Below are 22,830 nucleotides of genomic sequence, written 5' to 3'. Positions count from 1 at the left end.
AAAGAGAATGGTTTATTCCAAAAGATAAGTCGTCATTTAATTTTACCAAAAAGCAAGAGAGGAAAGAAAAGCCACCAATTCTCTGGGCAGGGCAAGACGAGGTTTTATCACTCTAAGTCTATGAACGGTTTGGTTAAGATGAGTTTCCCGTTTACTTTATGTTTACCGAAAGGAAAAATTTTGAGCCTATTTCGTTCGGAGTTGTTTATCAGTTTCCTGCTTCAGTATTTGACACTACGGGGAAAGGGAACCAATTCGGAAACTTCAAGCCGTTCCTTTGGAAGGAAAGGAGAGGAGGTGGGAGGGAAGGTTAAGGACGCTGGTTCAAAGCTCCTTCGGGGCGGGAGGAGGGAAAGGATTATCTGACACCACAGGGTCTCCTGCGGGCGGCGGCGAAGGGCTAGGGAAGCCGCACAGGTTACCGCCGCCACCCGCACAGCTCCAGGCCACCGCCGGCCGGGGGACGGCAGGCGGGAGATCGTAAATATGAATGGCCACCCGGGAAGAGTCATGATTCGGGACACGGACCCGACCAGGGATCCTCGGGGGTCGCAGGCAGTCGATCGCCCGGGAGAGCGGCCCCTTCCCAGGGGGACCGAGGCGCCGAGCAGCCCAATCCGTCCATTATGCGCCAGAAAAGACTCGGTTCCCAACCGGCGCCCAAACCGACTCGGTTCCTTTCCCGCGGGCAGGCTGACAGCTGCTGTCACCACAGCCCCCCGGCCGACGCGGCGCCCCGCACAACCCGTGGTCTCCAGACAACCCCGCCCGCTCTCCCGGACCCCGGCTGCCCGCGGTCGCCCCTCACCGTTCCTTCCCAGGCTGCGACTGCGGAGACTGCCTCAGGAAGCGCCCGCCCGCGCTCCCGGCTCTCGGTGGGTCTGGCCGCGGCCGCTCCCCGCCCCCCCGCCGGCTTGCTCACCTCTTCCTCCGGCTCCTCCTCCTCCTTCTCCCGCAGCCGCTGCCGCCACAGCCGCCGGAAGCGTCACTTCCGCTCCAGCAGGCCCATCTCTTCCGCATTGCGCTGCGGGCGGGGGCGGAAGATCCGCCCTTCGCGGGGGAAAGGGCGGGGCGCTAGGCGGCAGGCCCCGCCCACTCCGGGCCGCCCTGTAAGCCAGGTGCAGGTGGGGACTGCCCGCCGCCACCACGCGCAGCGACCTTCGCTTCGGGTGGCGAGTCCCCAGGCTGCAGCTGTAGGTCCCACCGCTGGGGATGCCGGGAGAGGGAGGATCCGGCCTCCCTGGCCCCCTCGCGTGGGCTCTTCAGAGCTACCCAACCCTCCCCCGGGACGTCAGGGACTCTGGGGAACAGCTCTGGGAGCTGAGTATTGGTACGCACCCAAGATGGGTGTTAGGACCACCCCCAGCCGCCCATACCGGGCCTGACGGACTTGGGGGAGGGTTCCGGGGAGTCAGCACGCGGGCCAACCAGGCGGCGCCTGAAGCGCTGTCCATGGTGTCTGTCCGCGGACGGCGCCGAGCTCTTCTGCTGAGCTTCTGAGTGGGTGGCAGGAAGGAAAATGAATGCCTGCTTTGGAACAACTCTGATAGCTGCCTTTTCTCGTGGTGTGTTCTGGGGCTCTCCGGACTACCATAGGAAAGAGTGCTCAGCTGTACCCATGGTGGCGAGGGGGAAGTCACAACCCAGCATCTCAAGATTGAGTGAAAACATGGCTGGCTGCGCCGAGGCCCAGACAGCGGATTGTCCCTGAATGGCGGACAGCTTTTGCCAACCGTGGAATCTAATAACTTTCACCTTATCCTCATATTGCAGCAAATCATGCTTCCTGGCTATTATCAGTGTTCGAGACTTTTCATTCTGTTTCCTTAGTATATCTAAATATGAGAATGAAGTTAAAACCAGCAGGGCCAAAAGGAATCGAAAACCTGAAGAACCCAGCCCTCTGAGAAACTGTTTCCTCTTGCCTTTGCTTTTCCTTTACTTCTTCCCCTTAGAGCTTTAATTTTAACAGCAAAAGCAGAATTTAAATTTGGCGTTTTGCACAAAATAATTTCCCCTTCCAGGCCCCGTCATGTGGCTTGATTTAACATTTCTTCATTTTAGAGAAGTTGAACCCACCCTGGTTTCAGGATGCTACAGTAGCTATTTCTCATTAGAAAAGAAGCTACTTCTTTTCTATGCAAAGGCACTTGGATGTAGTTCTGACAACTGGAAGGGATTTCTCTCTCATTTAGTACTATCTCCTCAGAAAAACTGTTTTGCTCTGTGTAGTGGTGACTGACAGCAGTCTCAGAATTAAACTCATATTAGGATACTCTGCTGACCTGTGTGATTGCTTATTTTTCTTTCCGGAAGAATCCATTTCAATTGGAGATTGCATTTGATAGAGAAAACTACATGGGAGTAGGTGAGAATAGAATTTTTCTTATTTGCCTTTCAGGTATAATACCTCTGTGGCCCCGAAGGAGTGCCGGAGTTATGCACCAGAAAAAATATGGAAGGTCATGGCTCTCAGAGAGATGTTGATGGTATTGAGTACATTGCTAGCAAGTTGCTTTTTGTGACAACTAAGAGCCAAAAAGTTTAATTTGTTAAGAATTACTCCATTTCAAGTAGAGTTGGAACCTGAAACCCAACTATCCCACCTCAAACCTAAGATCCCTTCCTCCACACCTGTGTCTGCGTGAAGTTACACTAGGAACCCTTTCTTTCTCAGAGAGGGAAGTGTGGGTGTTAGTCTCTTCTAGAAGCAAGTATTCTGCCTACTCCTGGTTTCTTTTAATTTTGGATTAAGGAGATTGTAGTCAAAGTTTCTTGGTTCTGGGTTTGAATTGCTGCTTCTTTCTTCAAATTAAACTGAATGGTAAGCAGGACTCATTCATAGAGTTGTCAATAGAAGGCTATAGCTTTCAAAATTTATCATTTTATCAATCTATCATGAAATAAGCACATGTCCAAGGTTTGGAAACAGCAACGGCTATTTTACTAGTGACGTTTAAAAACTGTTACTCCTTCTTTTTCTTGTCCTCTCTTTCCTATTTTTATACTTCCTTGTTCATCACAGCACTTGGAAATAGCTGGCCAAATTTTCACCAAATTTGAAGAGTGTCTTTGCGATGGGCTGACTTAAAATACAGGTTAAGTGGCATACACAAATTTCTTAGTGAATTCCTAAGGGCCTACAGAAATGGGCGGACACTTTCTTGACCCTTGAAAATGAGTAATATCTATGGTAGGCTGCAAAATACCATGTCCCCAAGATATCCATGTCCTAATCCATGGAACGTGTGAGTGTTAAAATATGGTGAAAACAAGTCTTTACAGAAATGATTAAGATTTTGAGATTAATTTGGATTATCTGGGTAGGCCCTAAATGGCAATCAACAATGACCTTATGAGGCAGCAGAGGGAGATGATACACACACACACACACACACACACAGAAACACACACACGCAATGTGAAAACAGACGTAAAGATTGGAGCAATGCAGCCACTAGCCGAGGAATGTCATCAGCCACCAGAAGATGGAAAAGGGCAGGAAGTCTTCCTTAGAGCCCTTTGGAAGGAGCATGGCCCTGCCAACACCTTGATTTTGAACTTCTGGCCTACAGAACTGGGAGATAATTTGTTGTTTTAAATTACCCAGTTTGTGATAATTTGTTATAGTAGCCACAGACAACTAATACAAGGCTTATGTGACTTTTCATCAGGAGAGAAACTGAGATCAGCAGAACAGCCCCAGATAGGTGCTTCAGATATCAGCTCCCATAGAGTCAACGAACTGAAGGCAAACACCCTGATTTTTAGATGTTGATTTTTTACCAAATTAGTTCTCCTGTGGGCAAATTCTATCAGGTTGAAACATGCAATTGTCATTTATATAGGTCAAAAAGTCACATAGTGACTATACATGGCCCAATCTAAGGTATGTCCCCAGTAAACCATAGCTAGGATCTATTAATTTAAAAATAATGATTATCCCAATGACATAAAAACAAAAAACAAAAAAAAACACACTACACCGTATGTTACAAGACTATGAATTTTGACAGATGTTTACCACTTTCCTTATAGTCTGCATTGACTTATCTAAAATGCTAGAAAACGTTTGGCAAATCTGGAGACTATTAACAGTCTGCTCCAGTTATCTTTAGCAGCTTCTTGTCGGGTCACACAGGCTAGAGCTAACTTCTATCAGGATCTGCAGAGATCTATTAGTATACAGAAAGAGATAGCTTCTTGTTAAGAGCTGTAGAATGTTCACTCTTCAACCTGGCTTAGTCCCTAAGCAGCCGGCATCTCTGGAATTTCAACACCTAAGGTTAAATGTAAAAGGTAAGCTTTTGTGGCTCAAGTGTTTTTATCAAGTACCTTAACATGGTTTCTACAGGATATGTCAAACCTTTTATTGTTTACTATGTGTTCTGAATCACCAAGCATGGGATATTGGGTACATTTTCCTAAAGATCGTTTTTAATGGGACCACAGTATATATTCAGAGAAATGCTGTGCTCATCACTGTCTTTGTACTGAATGATCCTCACCTCTAAGCTTCTGTTGACCTTGGGGCTGACAGGGCTGGGGGAAAGCCGTCACAAATCAGCAGGGCCCAGAGGTCCAATGCAGGCCGGGTGCCGCACAATACCGATCCCACACGATCGGTAGCCTGCCTGCCTTTGCTGGGTGGTCGAAGCCATTCTCAGTAGCCATGCACTTAATATCCATAGAGTTTCAGTTCTGGATGGCAATCTCCAAAATATTCAGGACGACAGTCTTATTGAAGTTTGAGGCCTCTCAAACATTGACATATTCGTGATTCTCACTACATGCAGAAATTGTTAATTGTTCTCATTTTCACTTGAAACATGACCAAAATGGTCTGACGTCATCAGTGAGTGGCAACACACCTTTACTCTATGAATATGACCGTGTTAGAGATGAGAAGAGTTCTTATAATTATAAAGAACCACTACAATGTAGCAACTTACATTTTCATACTGTATTTTGCAACCCTACATTTGACCATTTTTAGGAGGGTTTCATGATTTCAAGGGAAATTAGCGTTTAAAACAAAATTGCGGGGGGAGGACTGGATGGCTCGGTGGGTTAGAGTGCGAGCTCTTAACACGGTTGCCAGTTTGATTCCCACATGGACCAGTGAGCTGCGCCCTCCACTAGATTGAAGACAATGAGCTGCCACTGAGCTTCGGGAGGGGCAGCTGGATGGCTCAGTTGGTTAGAGGGTGAGCTCTCAACTACAAGGTTGCTGGTTTGATCCCCACATGGGATGGTGGGATGCACCCCCTGCAACTAAGATTGAAAATGGCGACTGGACTTGGAGCTGAGCTGCACCCTCCACAAGTAGATTGAAGGACGACTTGAGTTGGAGCTGATGGAACCTGGAAAAACACACTGTTCCCCAATAAAAAAAAAAAAAATCGGGCATTTGTCAGAACTCACTGAATTATACATACTCAGAGTAAACTTGACTGTTTATAAATTAATACTTCAATAAACCTGGCTTTAAAAAATTAAGGAAATCCCACATTTTAGTATATTCTCATGAGGAAGGTACTGCTTTAAGAATTGTGTGATTTGGGGCCAATTCTGGGCAATGAGGTGATCACTGCAGGCAACTATGCTCAAATGAACAGAAGTGCTCTTGGAGAAGCTGCGGAACACACCTGTTTTCCTGGGAGATTAGGAAGTGGGTGGGGTAGACAGGAAATTATGCAGCTCAGGGGCCCTTGGTTGTACCAGGCACACTCCCCAAGAGCTGATCCCCACCAACTCGGTGTGGTGGGGACACAAAGGAAGGCCTGCACCTGGAGACATGGGGCTCTTCAGAAGAATGACTTTGCTGAAACTTCCATAGACCTGCGCCCTCGTCTGAGACCTTTAATTCTTTCCCTGCTCCTTCACACAGGTCCCACCTTACCTCACACCTCAGATCTCTCAGCTCTCGGGCTCTCCCAGTCTCCCAGCTCCCTTTTTGCCCTAATAGGCGCTCCAACCAATGAATCTGTTGTATCTAATGCCATCTCGGTTGGTGACCACTCCCCAGGACTAACATGAGGAGCATTCATCCTCCCACTCCTTCTTTTCTTTGGTTAAGGGCTGCTCAAAGGGACATTATCTGGTGGACACTCAGCCCGTTGCACAGGCCAAGAGAAAGCCCTCAGGCGGAATTATAGTGGACATCATGGCATCAACAGAGACACGGGTGAGGCACCATCACCTGGTACAACAGCAGTAATCAGTCTTTATGACTAGTTTATATTGTCCCAATAAAGTAACTTTCATTTTCAAAAACATTCCTCACCTATTTTGGAGTTAATTCAGAAGACTGCTCCAAAAGAAGAAAACTGAAAAGACAAAACTTCAGCTTTATTAAAAGGTCACCCACTGAATTTATCTTTTGACAGTTCCCTTCCTAAGAAAGGATGTCCTGCAGCTATTTCAGAAATACAATTTAAAAAGATATGGGAACCACTTCTTTTACACATGATTCTATGCTAAATTTACTTCACATCAAAATCTAGTGTGGTGTTCAAACCCATTCCTGAAACCAAAACAGCCTCGTGGATTGCATGGGATAAAAAGTCCCGAAGTTCACTGCAAGAGTCCTTAAAAGTAGATACAGAAGTGATCAGTCTGTGGGTTTGGAAACACAAATTTAAGGCACAAATGTTGTGCATGTTTAAACACACACACACACATATGTATATATAATATACACACATACATATGTGTATGTCTATGCATATGTATATATGTATACACGTATATATACATGCATATACATATATATCCATTTTATGTCTTATTCATTGAAGTTGAAAATAAGTGTTCTCATTTTAGTAGGCCACTTAAGGTGCAAAAAAAATTCATCCAAAATGAGTATGTAGGGATAAGCCACATTCCTACAATAAAATCAAAGTGACAAAGCAATCAGAGCATATGACACTGTTCTAAATATTATTCCAGTTGACCAAGAATATACCTGTTAATTGTCTCACTATATTAGACTCATTTCAAATGCTCTAAAATTAGTCACCAGCAAAATACAACAAAGAGTATAATTAAAAATTAATTTAATGCTTGGCTAAAGCTTAATTACATATATAATTATCAAACAGTAGTCCTTAATTTCCAAAAGTTCCTCTTGAAAATCACAGAATCAGAAAGCATAAACTTTAAAACAAGTTCTCTGAATATTTACAACGTGGTATAAACATTATAGAAGACCATGGGTATTAAACTGCCTGGGTGTGGAGAATTAGCAAGGCGTATTCTTTATTGCATATATAACTCACATATGTGGGATTTTAAATATAATGACAGACTACTAAAATTCAAATGCATGTACGTGTAAGCTGGTCAGGGAGTAAAACCATGAATGAGACAGGACAGTCAGCCCCAAACCATGCAGTTAGGTTATGGGTCTATTATTTCCAAAAATTAAACTTTGATGTTCTGTTCAAAAACCTATGTTGCATATATTATTTAGAGTTCACATTAAACCCACATTTGACTGTAATGCTGATTCAAGGAAGAAAGTTCACCATTCACCCAACGATTAAGTCTACACTCAACTCTCAATTTTAAGGCAGCACAGCTAGTGATAGCAACTGCTAACCAAAAGGTGATGAACGCGTAGTCACTTGCCAGCCCTTTTGTTGCAACAGTGTAGTGATTTCCCTAAGACAATTTGCTACTGAATAATTTTCTGCTGTTAAAAGGCTTACTCTGTAGAAAAACACCACAAATTTCCAGTGCGAAAGTAATTCCATGGTGGTATAAATATATATATGCATAATTACACAATTTACACTGCACACATCATTTACAGAGAACAATTAACTGAGGGTTAATTTGAATGACCATATAAAATACTTCTGTAAACAAAGTATGACAGGCAGTAAGGAAAACATTCAGAAACTTCCTAGAAATAGTCTGAATTCCTTTCATTTCGAAGAAATCGCATTTAAGGACACAGTATTGAATATTAATAATGTTCTTTGTATTAAAACAAGAATCAGTATTTTACAGTTTAAGAAACTTTACATATATACAAAATTTACACACTGGGAATGGTATTAAAGCAAATAGGCTTTTCAGTCTCACAGATCTATTTTCCTTCAATCAAAGACTTAAATTCTTTCACATTATGGTCACTTGCAACAGACGTAGCATGATCCAGAGCTCGAATACTTGCAAGAAGTTTTACTATGTGTTTTATGTTTTCCCTAAAAGAGAAAAAAAAATGTAGCAGCATCTCATTAATTAGTACAAAAGCCTTAGAGGGGAAAAATCTGTTATTGACTTTATGACTATTTTGAGGTTTTGCAATCAATTTTTCCAAGCACACATTTTTAAAGCAGGAAAACAGAGATAAGCAAGCTACAGTATGTTAACAACAACAACAAAAAGATATTTATCCACATAAAACAAAACTGTGTATGTTTAAATGACCAGCCCAGAGACAGAGGACCTACTTTCAAAAACAAAACCACCCCAAAATTTCATTCAGATAAATAATTTTCATTAATACCCAGAAAAGAAAAAAAGCAATCTATTTCCAAACTACTTCAGGGCCCTGCCTTCCATTCCTTCCCAAAGCAGAGTCCCAGTTCTTTCAGAATATACCTGGAACATAATTGGTTACGTTTGTGTGGATTCATCATTCATCACCAATCCACCAAGTCTCAGCATAAGTTCCATCCCTCCAAAATTCACTAGTGAAGCATAACCTGGCTTCCGTATCACCCCTGCTAGAAGTAATTCTGCCTTCTCATTAGGTAATCCTCAAGTATTAGCAAACAGCAGAACAAGCTAGAGGGTGTTAAAACACATATGGCCAGGCCCCACCCCCAGAGTTCTGATTCAGTAGGCTGGGGGAGGGCCTGAGCATCTGCATTCCTATAATAACAAAGCTTCCAAGTGATGCTGAGCGAAGCTGCGGGTCCAGGACTGGACTATTCTAACACTTCATTTGAACCACTAGTGAGAAACAGCACATAATGTGACATTATTAGTTGCCTTCTTCTTTACAACACTGTAGTTAAGTATCTTTTAGGGAAGGATTATAATTTGTAAAACTTTGCAACCAATGTGGAACCTGTTTTTTCGCACACAGCCGGTGCTCAAGTTCTTTTACGTAGAAAAGTAAATACTGTTTGTTGATATCAAGCTCCAAACAAAAAGAGTGTTAAATATATGTAAATCAAAGTTTAAAAAGTCAACAGGATTTATCTAAGATACAAAACCAGGAGAAGAAACATTAGTGCCAATAAATAACAGCCAACACCATAATGACATACTAAGAATGAAATTAAAATATAAACCAAAATCATTTGCCAAAGATTTTACCACTAAAATCTGTACTATCTACTTTGCTTTTTATTTTACCATAAAAAATAGCAAATTATTCTCTTAAGAAAATAAGGTTTTCTTTTTCATGGAAGGGAAATGAGGAAAAGTTTTTGTTATAGTAATGGTGTGATCTAAATGAAAATATATTAGGAAGACTATATGAAAGGAAACATTTTTTAAAAATTCTTTCAAATTGTACTAGTTATTATTAACTTTTTATGCTAGAGATTTATCCCCAAATTACATGAACAGCCAAAACAATGTCCAAGAAAAGGAAATGATTCCTTCCTTTCTTCCTTCCTCCCTCCCTTTCCAATTCTTGACAGAAATTATGTATAAGATGCTCTCCAAAATTCCTGAGTGATGACCTTTAGTCTAAGATGTGGATGCAGAAAAACTCCACATAGAGCACAGATGTTCGGGATATAACCTTCAATATACTTTGGCTTCAGTGACTGTCTTTTCCAGGGTTTATATGGATACAATGAATCTCCAAAGACCAAGACCCATGACATTCTAACAGCCTGAGATCTCCCCAACTCTTCAAAGGAGGAGACGGAAAACAATGATTAATTCATTCCCCTTAGGGCTGGTCTTTACCAGAAGTCTTTTCTTACTACCTTCATAAATAGCCAATTGAAAAAGATTAGGTAAAACCACAAAATAAAAACTGTATTTTTGGTATGTTTATCAATACTGAGTCAATGTACAGTTTAAACTAAAAGATAAACATGTCTCTACTTAAAACACTTTAACATTACTGTATCTGACAATTAAAGACTCTGGATCACTGTTTCATTAAATAATCACATATAATTACCTTGCATTTCTTTTTTCCACATCAGAGCATCCTATGCTGTTTCTGTAAATTGTATCTGCTAAGTGTACAAGGTATCGACAGAAGTTTTCTAACTGAGAAATAGTTCTTTCTCCCTTCAGATTCATGAACCACTGCTTGGGGAAACAATTGATTACCTATGGAGAAGAAAGATGCAAAATAAAAGAGTTAAAACAGAATAAATGAAAATATCAAAAAGGTGAGTCTAGATAATGGGTACAATGTATTTAACTAGAAGACTTGTTACTGGGCTTTGTATAACTAATTACTTTGAAGGATTATTTTCAACTTGACTTCTACGTTAACCATACATTTTTCCTCAATATATCTGAATTTTTACAACACATAGGTCGGGTACTCAAAGCAAAAGATAAGCAATTTGTCCAATATTTAAGTATATTAGAGACATAAAATTGATAACCAATTGCTTCATTTTCCAGTTTTTCCAGGAAGCCCTAAATGAACTGAGTTCTCCTTTATCAGCAGCTTTTGATTTAAAAACGTGTAGTATATCAAATTATAGCCTCTCCCCATTATGAACAACGTAGTCAGCAGGCATCCATGCTGGCAGTGGGAGCTATGCTGGCCTAGAGTGGGGTGAACAGAGCCTCACACCAGAGGGGCAGCCTAGGGCAAGAGCTGAAGCAGGGTGAAAAGGGCATGATGCAAGTACTAAACCCAAGCGAGGTGAGACTGATTCCCACATGGGGGAGGACAGCCTACCGGGGATGTCAGTCCCAGTGGGTAGAGAAACCACCCCACTAAGGAACCCATGGATGGTTGGCGAAATGACTGATTCCGGGGCTGGGGCTGAGCAAGTAGCAGCTGAGCCTGAACACTGTGTGCCACTGAACACTGTGTGCCACAAAGCAAGAAAGTACTCCCCCAGAATAAGAGGACATGTCGCAAGATCACAGAAGTCAAGTGGAAGGGACTGCCACTGGTGAAATCTGAGGCAACTCTTGCCAAAGATGCAGACTTGGAATCTAATGCGAGAATATCAAACCCAAATCGAGTGATATTCAACAGACTAACTGGTCTATCATCTTAAAAAATGTCAAGGTTATGAAGGTCAAGAAAAGACTGAAGAACTCTTGTAGATTAAAGGAGACTAAAGAGACATGACAAGTAACTGCAAGGGATTATCTGGGAATTTTTTTGCCAATCATGGATACTATTGAGATAACTGACAAAACTTGAGCAGGGATCTATGGATTAGGTTATAGTAATATACAGATGTTAACTTCCTGATGTTGACGGTTATATTGTTGAAGAATATACATGTTTCTAGGAAACAACACAGAAGTATTTGCGGGTGAGAGGGTATCATGTCAGAGACTTTGACATGGTTCAGGAAAAACACTGTACTGTACTTGCAAATTTTCTTCAATTTTGTGTTTCAGAAAATTATTTTTTAAAAAGATCGAATATGCAACTTATGTATAAAGTAGAAAATAAAACAATATTAAAGAAAAGTATTCCTTACATGAGAAACCATTTCCTTAGTAACACTCAAAATACCATTCATTTGACTGTTAAAAAATTATCCTGAAATTAAAACTTAACACCTGCAAAAATACTGATATATAGATATATGGATATTAGATAAATAAATCTACAAATATACAACAGTACAAATTTTTACATAGAAAATTCTACGTATGGGGGTATGGAACTACCTGAATAGTCAAAATGATCGTCAACCTTGCACCACGTCCAATAATCAAAAGGGATTCTGTAAAATCCCAAATCTCTCTTCAAACAAAGAAAACAGTTCATTTTAACTTACGTGCTTTGAGAACTAAGATATGTGTCATTTAACTCACATTTTGGGCTTTTTTGATGCTGTCATCTCCATATTCTGAATTCTGAAAAGCCATGAGAATGTATCTATTTAATAAACCATCTATTGATAATTCCTGAAGAGTTTTATTCGAGAAAATGCCGTACCATTGAAGAAAATTCCCTAATAGCTAGAAAGAAGGAAAAAAAATTACTGAAAGGCAAGGTTAAGCAATTAAATTAGGTACGAGACAAATCAGTTACACAGTAAAACATCTTATGAAATATAGTGAACCCTGTCTTGCCAAAGTACTAATAAGTACTTTTAAAGGGCAAATGTTTCCTAGAATGATGGAGGCTTTGAATTTTAAATTTTAATTAATTAACTAAAATTTAAATAGCCACAGGTAGCTAGTGGCTACAGCGCATATAGAACATTTTCCACCATCACAGGAAGTACTATTGGGCAAGTGAGGATTCTCAGATAAATGTCCTCCTTTCAAAACCATGACTAAGCTATTCCTATGACCTCCCCAAAAGACGTAAACTTTAACTACAATATTTCATTTTTACCAGACGTCAAGAACCTGGTGAGCTATGTCACTTGGACGTACCAAGCTACTCAAGCTCAATACATACAAAACGAAACCCCAGTCCATCCCACCATAAAATTTCTGCTTCCTAGTTATTTCTCAACTCAGCAAATAATAACACTATCTAACCAACTGATCAGGCCAGAATCCTGGGTGTCATTCTTGAGCTCTCCCTCAAGATAGGGTTTGATTCCATCTCCATCATTCTGTGTATTTCTCAGTTCCGTATGCCACCTCCCCAATCTAAGCCACCATTACTGTTTTTTTGCCGTGTATAATGTGCATTTTTGCCCAAATTTGTGAGGGAAAAATAAGGATGCACATTATACATGGGTCGTACTAATTCCATTTCCCTGCAAGTTTGGGCCAAAAACGTGGGTGTGCATTATCCATGGGAGCGCATTAGACACAGCAAAATACAGTATCTCTTTCTGGACCCTGCAGTTATTCAAGTGATTAAGAGCTCTGGAATAGTCTTTCTCAAGCAGGGTTGCATGAGTGAATTAAATCTATAGGAAATGATTTGAATGATTACTTAATTTCCCCAAGGATAGTGCACAGTTAGTGCCATTCTAGATGCAAAGGTTAGAATTCACTATATACAACGGAGGCCTTAGAGCACTAGGTAATAATCCTTTAACCCTGTTGAGAAAAGCTGCTCAAGAGTCAGACTGGTCTGAGTTAGGTTCCCATCTCCACCACTTACCAATGGAATGACCCTGAGCAGGTTCTATTCTGTGCCTCACTGTCCGCCAGTCGAGTGAGAATAATAGTGTCACGCTCATAGGGTTATTCGTCCCTTTCCTGCTCTAAAAACCCTCTTATGATCCACACATATACGGCCAATTATTTTCAACAAAGGTACAAGAGCAATTCAATAAAGAAAGGATAGTCTTTCCAACAAAGAGTGCTGGAACAAACAAGCTGCAAACCAGGCTCACACCCTATATAAAAATTACCTCAGAACAGATCACAGATTTAAATATAAAACCTAAAGCTATGAAACCTCTAGAAGAAAGGACAGGAGAAGAACTTTGTGGTCTTGTTTTAAGCAAAGATTTCTTACATATGACACCTAAAGCACAAACCTTAACAGGAAAAAGCAATAAATAGGAATTCATCAAAATTAAGAACATCTATGCTTTGACAGACAGTTAAGAGAATGAAGACAAGCCACAGACTATGGAAAAAAGGAAAACTCTGCAAATCATGTATCTGACAAAGAACTTGTATCCAGAATACAGAACTCAAAGTTCAAGAGTAAGAAAATCCAATTTTAAAAAACGAGCAAAAGATTTGAACAGGTTCTTCACCAAACAACATAAACATGTGGCAAACAAGCACATGAAAACATGCTCAACGCCATCAGTCATTAGGGAACTGCAGATTAAAACCATACTGAGATACCACGATACACTTAATAGAATAACTTCAAAAAAAAAAAACCAAAACAACTGACAATAACAAATGTGGTGTGTGGTGAGAATGAGGACTAACTGAAAAACTAGAACGCTAATATACTGCTGGTTTGGAAAACAGCTCTGCCTACGTTATGTGCTCAAGTGTAATGAAAACTTATAGACCCAGAAAACACTGTGTGCACTTATGGCTGCTTTATTCATAATTACCCCAAACTGGAAACCATCCAAATGTCCCTCAATTGAGGAATGAACAAAAATCAAAGCAAAGAAACTGGCCTATCCACAAAACAGTGAATTACTACTTAGTAATAAAAAGCAATGAACTACTGATAACACACAACACAGAAATCTCAAATGCATGATGTTAAGTGAATGACACCTGACTCAAAAGGCACCTATACAATTCCATTCTTAAGACATTCTTACAAAGAAAACCACAGGACAACAAAAAGGGGTGGCCAGGGTGTAGGGCTGGTCCTGACTACAAAGGAGCATGGAGAATTTGGAGGGATGATGGAAGTGTTATATATTTTGATTTGGGTAGTGATTACATGACTGTATTCATTCATCAAAACTATACTTTAAAAAGAGTGAATTTTATTGTATGCAAATTATACCTTAATTAAAAAAAATGAAAAAAAGACATCCTTCTGTGGCTTCCTACAACTTTTAGGATGAAGACCAAAGTTTTCCACATGACCTAGTAGTAGCTGCTGTCTCATCTGGACTGCTTATCTCATCCCTAATTCTAGCGGTCCTGGACTTTTCCCAGTTCTTCCAGTGTGCCCTGCTCTCCCTCACCTCAGGGCCAACTCCTCTTTACTCCTCTGGTCTAATAACCTAAGTATCACTTCCTCAGGGTGGAAGTGGATCTTCTGTGACTCACCAGTTAGGTTCTCTGTGCCCCTGGTCAGAAGCTCCCATACGACCTTGAATTTCTCCCTTCATAATTCACTGCATCTGGGATTACTTGTTCGCTATCTGTGAACTGTGCCAGATTATAAACTCCACAAAAGCTCCACTTCTCTATCATTCAGTGCTTTATTCCCCAAAACTTAGAAAAGTAACTGGTACTCTATTTTTTGAGTAAATTGTGGTTTAGCGAGGCATTTTGCTGACTAGCTTGGACCTTACTTTGGAACTCAGAATTCATTTTCTCCTGTGGAAACATCAAACCTAAATAAACTTTTGAAATAAAATTATTCTGCAAAATGGAGACTTTGTAATACGTGTATATATATAAATACTTTTCAAAAATATATAAAGTCAACCAAATCTGAAGTCTTTTAGATACTCTACAGATACATACCTTAACGGAAGACCAAAACTGTCGTTGAAAAAACAAGTAAGGCCCAGAATTTTTATTTTCTAAGACACTAAAAGAGAAACACACCATGATCAAATGTTTTTTATGTATAAGTACCACATGATTTCTAGAAGAAAAGACGTCTACAAATAAAATAGGTAAACAAAAGAATTAAGTGACTTTTTCAAATTCTCAAACAACTATATTCCAGAAGTTATTAAGTTTAAAAAGTAATGGAAACTTATTCTGAGACACTAAGGGAGAACAAAGAGCACCGTTTGCTCTGTTCCGCTTAGGGATCAATGTCCCCACTGAGCTAGTCTCTTCAGGCTACAGGTGTACACTACACAGGTAAAGTCTACCACTCAAGCTAGCATTCATTTTTCCACAAAATAAGAAGCCTTCTCTGGAAGATAACGGAGAATGTTATCATTTTCAATGTTCTGAGGAGTTACTTACTTTTTGGGATATAAGGGCATGAATACATCATCATCTAAAGTTCTTCTCATTCTCAGTAAAAGTGCTTTTAGGTACACCTAAAGAGTTTAAAATAGATCATACATTTTAATAAAGGTTGTGATAAAAGTAAAATTTTAAGAAATAAAAACAACCCATATTCCAAATCATGTAATTACTTAAGTATTCAATTTTGAGGGAACCCTCTTCTCAAAATTTTCCCTTTCCTCACTGAAGGCCCTAAGGTCTTTAATACTTACTACTGTTAGTTCACCCCTCAACAACTACCAAATGATGAAGTCATTTAGAAATCTTTCAGCCCTTCAACCTACTATGTAAAGATTTAAGGTAAGACACATAACCTGGTTCTTCTTAAAATGAGATCAGTGAAAACAGACAATGATAAAGAGCACCTTTCCTAAGTCTCCATGGCTGATAAGAATGTTCACTGAGGGACAACAGCAATTTGAAGTTTGGAAACTAGTTATAAAACAATACTTCGCTGTTTTATATGCTGTTTAAATGTTTTAGCATTTAAATAATCAATTATTACACTTTTATTCTAGCACTTTTACATGTCTCTTTTTCCTAAAAAATACAGTTCTTAAAGGGATATTTGATTAGCTGATTGGAAGTTGGGGGAGGGGTGGTGGTAAAAAGGGTGAGCACAGTAAAAATTGAGAGGCTACCTAGACTAATAATATCATCCTTCCACGGAGAGATTTTAAAACTGAAATCTATTATCTCAAACTTTTTATATTTCAGTCTTTTATATAGGACCATATGGCCCAATTTGGTGAATCAGATTTTCTGGTTGGTTTAGAATATAACCACTCAATCTCTCAAGTCTTGCTCATTTTCAAAAGGACCGGGAGGAAAAAAAACAAACAAAACCTTTCATAGATAATAATTAAATTACCTGTGTATTTTTGTTTTCTGCATTCACTACTGAAGGATATCCATTTACTAATTTTAATGTAATTCCAACCATTCTTGAAGTTTGTGTTGTAGAAAAAGGGTCCCACATATTTTCAGCTATCACTATTAGAACAAAAGTAGAATGTGTTGATACAGCGATAAATTAAATCAGATGTCAAGCAGTCCTCAACTTATAAATGCCAATCCTGATTTCTCTTTCCCTCTCTTGAGTATAAGCTTCAGTCTCCTTTGTCCTATTAACTGTGGGAGTGCCGAGCATTAGGCAAATGGGGAGAGGGGGACATATTCCTCTTATTTCCTGCTAATCAATGAAAATAAAGACTGGGGGTGGTAAAGAAGATTTCAATATCCTAGAAGATATTGTCCCAGCATCAAGAATTTCTAACTAAACTTGGAACTTATTTTTAATATTTTAAATAGGTTCCTGTATCAATGATTCCTAATCTTCTGTGAGAAATTGATGTAAGTAATGAAATTGCTCCCAGAAAAACGCACATCCCTCAAAAAAATATGTGTTCAGTTTTGCTTCAGGCTGTCTTTAAGGGTCTCTAAAATTCGCCAAGAGATCAATTACTGCCCCCAACTCCAGGCCCGCCCCAAGGTGTTCTTCAAATCCCCGGTTAAGAGACATCTAGCCTTTAGCCATCTTTGGGCCCAATGGTAACTTTCCATTTATAATGTAATTTTTATGAGGAAATATGCCCCGATTAAAAATTCTTAAAAATAGACGTGAGAAACCCAATGTGTTTAAATGTTCAATTCAGAAATCTCTACCTGTTAGTTTGGGAAGGATCACCTTTTCCACAATGGTGGGTAATAGTGCAATGTCCACATCATCTTTTTCTTGCTCTCGCTCTTCACAACCATAAAACAGCAAAGATTCAAACCATAGCATATTCTCAAAGTCACGGCATTTCGCCTAGAAAATATTAAAAGGTTACTCAAACACATTTAAAATAGTGGCTACTGCGGCTTCCAGTCAAAAGAGTATTTAGCCATAAACAAGTAAAAACTGGACAAAACATATGAAACGCCTGTTTTCAGACAATGGACTACGGGCAGTACAGAACGATGAGCCCTGAAAGAAGGGAATCACCGACATGCACTGCTGATCAGGAGAGCGGGGCGTGGACGGCACACAGAGCACAGGCTTGCTGAGGGGAGGAGACGGAAATTGGAGTTCAGGGAGGTTGACACAACCCAAAGCCATGGGGCAGAGAAAGGCGCTACACAGAAAAAGAACTCCAAAACACACACAAGTGCCCTTGAGCCTTTTATATACTAAGACACACATGTACAGGGTGAAACTCCACAAGGCCTGGCAAAGAGCAGCAGGGAGCTGTGAGCTGAATGGTACCTGGAGCTCACGTTCTTTTTCAATCATTTCCAGGGCTTCAACCTCAACCCTCTTTCCCTTATAGTTTACACATCGAACCCAGTGAATCTCATTCACACCCACGGCTCCATCAACGTTGGTAACTTCCAAAACTGTATCCTAAATATGACCACTAGACGTATGGAGTAAATTCTAGTCTCCTCCCTTATATATAATACAAGGCCAACAAGACCCACTGATTCCATCTCCTGAATTTATCGATTTTAATTACCACTGACTTATTAGGTCAGGCCCTATTTCATACCTGCCTCACTGAGCTTTCCCATGGGGTTTTATGTTTTTCTAGGATCAAAGGATCAAGTTCTCCCTATTCATTCATGTTCATATGCCAATGTCACTATATATACACAGGGAGCCAAAGAAATGTACACACACTTTAAGAAAGGAAAAAACTGTATTAAAATGGTAATATTCCATATATATAGTTTAGGTGACTGAGAAAGGCATTGTATATAAATTGAAAAGCCATAGACAGCTCTCTTGAGGAGGGGAGTATAAAAGGGAAGATCCTAAGATTACAGCCAGCAATAGTATCAAGTATAGCCCTGTGCACTTTCTCCCCTGAAAAATACCTTACTTACACTTACATCTCTAGTTTTGAGGTTAAAATTACCCAGGCATCATGTTATACTGCTTTCAAACAGTGACAGAAGCCACCCACCTCAAGAGGAGTCCAAGTGAGAAGCTGCAGCCTTATGAGAGGGTTGAACAACTTTGGCAAACAAAGGCCGATGTAAGCATCCTTGTAGGACGCATAGTATTTTGAACGCCATGCTTCAAATTGGGATTTAATACAATCGATTGAATAGAAACTCTCAAGGACATCTTCAAAAACCTTGCTGGACTCTTTTGAAATGCGATCTAAATACAACAATAAAAACAACCACCACAGAGAAATTTAATACGTGGTAGAAAAAACAGTTCAATTATTTTCAGCATTTTCTTAGTAGCTTGAGTATCAGTAAGAGATAGGCTCATTAACAAAGGAACAATTTATTGTTAATTACAATTTAAAAGAAAGGATAAACAAAAAAGTTTAGGTTTCAAACATCTATTATGCAAACCAAAGTATAGGCACTCTTTCCTTTGGACCATTTTCTGTTAAATAAAATCTGTCCCCCAATAATTCAGTTCAAATTTCAGTTACCATGGTGTATTAACTGAGTAATTGCTTAAAGTACAAACTTTGCTGGTAATTCTTCAGTCCACAAATCACTGTGTAAATAACACACGCACATCATAACCAATGACCAATCATATCACTTCTTTCAAAGTCTGTTATTGATTGCAATAACTGACATAGACAAATATCAGCAATGGATGCTAGTAGGATTTTTAAGTAAAAGGTCATCTGATGCCCCAGATGACTTGGGAAAGGGGAATTTTCATAATGGCTAGACCTACTTGTGACAACCTACTTCTCAAAATCAATCTTAATTAACATCGCTAATAGCGGGAAAATCTTAACATTTGTCATCCGTTATTATGCAGCAAGAAACAGCATCTTGTATGAAGTATCCTTGACAAAAAAGTTTAACCTCAATCTAATCAAGGTTTCAGAACTAAAGTCCAGTTTATAAGAAATACAGTGAATGGAAAAACAAGTTAATACCATGAGAAAACAGACATCTAGAATGTAGGACATTCTGCAAGACAAGTGGCCTGGTGTCTTCAAAAAGTTAATGTCTTAAACAAATAAATCATAGGGGTGTGTGTATGAGTAAGGAACTTGTGGATGTTCATTAATTCTAGATAAAAAGATGTAACAACCAAATGCAGAGCAGGAACCTTGTGTGGATCCTGGTTTGAAAAACACAGAACAACCCATCAAAACAGTCCCAAGATACTTTGGGGGGGGGGCGGGGGGGAGGGGCTGCTGCTGAGGAAAAATGAACAGACGTGATATTAAGAAATTTGAGTTAATTTCCTTAGGTGTGATAATGGTATTGTGATTAGGTAAGAAAATAGCCTTGTTTTTAGGAGACACATGTTAAAACTTTTAGAGGAAGTGCCATGAAGTTTACATGGTTCTGCAAAACACACACATTCACATATAAAGAGTTTAAGCAAACTTGGCCAGATGATGGTTAAGAACGACTGAATCTGGGTGACAGGTACGTATGTGGGTGATCGCTATCCCATGCTTTCAAATTTTCTGTATGTTTAGAGATGTTCACAATAAAAAAGAAGAAGCCTAACAAGCTTCTCCAACTAAGTTCCAAATGGCTTGCAGCCAATATAATTCCACATAATCCCAGCCAATAGTGGGAAATGAAGAATCTTATTTAGGGATCCTTCTGGAAATGCCTGGCACATAACAGTACTAACTATTCCTCTTGGTTGAAATTATTCAGGGCTCCCCAAAATCAGGAGTTTCCTTCAGGGCTGAGTGCTCTACTGACAAGCTTTAACGTTTTTAGGCCAGACAGGCAGCATTATGGTAGCCCTTGGAGAATAGTATCATTTATTATGAAAGTCCTAGGTGTTACCACTATTTTTGAGAACTCATCATGATATTCAGTAATAAAAAAATGGGTGTAAGTTTTTACAATTAAGAAAAAGGTGTCTGGTTCTAATACAGAGGTCATAAAACTTCAAACCATCATTTCATAGTAAAAACTACAACCAAGCAGAAACTAAACTGACAATAAATCTCATTTCCAAATAAATGTCTAACCTTTTTCCAGATTGAAATTTGTAATATCTGTAGAAGTTTCTTCATCATCACTGGAAAGGCCTTCCAGGTGATCTGCCATCTTACCGGTTTGCTCTCTGGCTTGTCTACGACGAGTCCTAAATAACAAACATCAAGTTCCTAAACCAGATAAAAGATATTCCTCCCTTCACAAACAAACAAACAGCTAGCATTTTGAGATTTACCTCCTGGCTTCCCGTTCTGCAATCCGACGTTTTGCATGCTCTTGGTACAGTGCTCGATCTCGTCCAAAGGAATCAAGATTTGGTGCCATCAGAGCTTTATCTGTAAAATAACAATGGTTAAAATAAAAAAACCTTCCTTCAACGATCTTGAGGAAAGAGTTTGCACAGAATAAGCCATAATGATAGACTGCTTGCTAATCTCAACATCAGGATTCTGCAATAATTGGTAAACCAGATAGTTTTCTAGTTTAGAGTAAATCGCTGTATTATTCTGTGTTCCCATGAAAAAGAATAGAAAAACAAATGGAGTTCAACAACCCTACACAAAGGCAACTGGGCTTAATCACTATTTTTTATGTCTAAGTGACAGAACTAGTTTATGCCACTATGACAACCAAATAAATTAAAAATCTAAGTTACCTGTGCAAAGGGAAAAACAATAGATTACTTTTTAAAGGAAGAACTTAAGCATCGTATGTTAAATGATATGAAATGACAGGAAAGAAACATAGGTAGGATGAGAAAACAGCTTTGTTGCAGTTTAATAATTTATTCTTCTAATTTTAATTTTGCTTTATAGACATTTATTCTCTATTACTATTTTTAGAACAAGGGCAGAATCAACATGTAGATTGAAAACCGTATCTGAATATGAGCAACTTAAGCTTTCTCAAACACTACTCCTTTAAATCCCTTATTTCTTTTTTCCCTTATTTTCCATTTCTCTTTCTCCCTCTTTTTTTGAACTCTCTGGGGCATTTTTTAGCTTTAACTTCCAACCTTCCTATTTAAATTTCTATTTCAGTTACCAAATTTTTAGTTCCCAAGAGGGAAAAATACTTTCTATTATCTCCCTGAGGATCTCAATTATGTGTTAAAATTTTTTCTGCCACCTGCATTGTTTGTTTCCTCAGTTCCTTAGGTTCACCTGCTTGTGTTGGTCTAGTGAGTGTAACTACCTCATATAAAAGCTAGACTGGAAGTTCTGTGGACATGGTGGGAGTTGTCTCACAGAGGCATCTCCACCAGAACACTAGGTAGAAAGTCAACTCTTGTTGGGGGCTCCAAGAGGGTTTTGTCTCTGGGTCTTTTCTCTGAACCCATTCTCTGTCTCTACAGAATAATCCTCTAATCTCTTGCCTAGGGTCAGAGGAGGAGTGGGGGAAACATTTGTTTGCAATACTCCACTCATTTCTACATTTTAGTTCCACACTGTGAAGATATTCTCTAATACAGTAAGTCCTCAATTAACATCATCGATTGACTGGTTCTGTGACTTTAAGTGAAACGAGTTTTACCATAAGCTAATTCATGTAAACAAAAGTTAGGTTACTACAGTATCTCATCCACATTATACCAGAATGGCATCGAATGAAACGGATGTTATTCGAGGACTGTTGTATATGGGATAGCAATGAGAAGTAAACAACAAGGGATAGGAGGAGGGGGAAATCACATGCAAAAATGAAAGAAAGGCTTTTGCATACTTTCCCCCCTGAGATATGTTAGCAATAGGAGCAACAGGAAAAATAACACCAAATATTAGGTCTCTACACTTCAGCGTATCCTAACTATCCTAGACCCTACTATTTTTAAAGTTGACTTTCTTACTGAGTTTTTTACTATTTCAAAATAGCTCAGATATTAGGAAGGCAGTATGTTCCAGAGTTCACAAATTATAAAAAAAGATTAGTACAGTACATAAGAAGGATGTCCCAGCGTTACTTCAATGGTGAGTTCACTATACACCATAGATGAATTAGCTAAAAAGTCCCAAACTACAGAAATGATTCTAGCCTCTTTAAGAGATATTCTTAAAGAAATATTTTAAAGACTATTAATTACTATATTTTAAATACTGCATTTATAGATTTTATAAA

General features: G+C 39.3%; 2 protein-coding genes across 21 annotated transcripts in view; both read right to left on the bottom strand.

Annotated features, from left to right (window-relative positions):
• Positions 1-1,087, bottom strand: part of SYNJ1 (synaptojanin 1) — an 82,471-nt gene extending 81,384 nt beyond the window's left edge. For 4 of the 20 annotated variants that reach the window (XM_019730187.3, XM_019730186.3, XM_019730189.3 and 1 more), the window contains exon 1: positions 923-1,084. In XM_019730187.3, coding sequence (XP_019585746.3) covers positions 923-1,020 — 98 coding nt within the window. In that variant the 5' untranslated portion in view covers positions 1,021-1,084. Of the gene's footprint in view, positions 1-808 lie in introns of all 20 variants that reach the window. The other 16 variants (XM_019730194.3, XM_074325988.2, XM_088794230.1 and 13 more) reach the window with 7 other exon arrangements.
• A 6,878-nt stretch (positions 1,088-7,965) lies between these two features.
• PAXBP1 (PAX3 and PAX7 binding protein 1) overlaps positions 7,966-22,830 on the bottom strand; it is a 30,929-nt gene continuing 16,064 nt past the window's right edge. Inside the window, exons 9-18 of the mRNA XM_019730202.3 lie at positions 20,951-21,050; positions 20,748-20,863; positions 18,732-18,931; positions 17,449-17,593; positions 16,655-16,776; positions 15,739-15,815; positions 15,283-15,349; positions 12,004-12,150; positions 10,160-10,314; positions 7,966-8,213 (exon numbers count right to left, since the gene is read on the bottom strand). Coding sequence (XP_019585761.3) covers positions 8,096-8,213; positions 10,160-10,314; positions 12,004-12,150; positions 15,283-15,349; positions 15,739-15,815; positions 16,655-16,776; positions 17,449-17,593; positions 18,732-18,931; positions 20,748-20,863; positions 20,951-21,050 — 1,247 coding nt within the window. The 3' untranslated portion in view covers positions 7,966-8,095. The remainder of the gene's footprint in view (positions 8,214-10,159; positions 10,315-12,003; positions 12,151-15,282; positions 15,350-15,738; positions 15,816-16,654; positions 16,777-17,448; positions 17,594-18,731; positions 18,932-20,747; positions 20,864-20,950; positions 21,051-22,830) is intronic.

The sequence above is a fragment of the Rhinolophus sinicus genome, chromosome 17, assembly GCF_057876585.1.
Source record: "Rhinolophus sinicus isolate RSI-liver-muscle chromosome 17, RSI-T2T, whole genome shotgun sequence".
Classification (NCBI taxonomy): Eukaryota; Metazoa; Chordata; class Mammalia; order Chiroptera; family Rhinolophidae; genus Rhinolophus; species Rhinolophus sinicus.
This window is presented reverse-complemented; position numbering and strand designations above follow the sequence as displayed.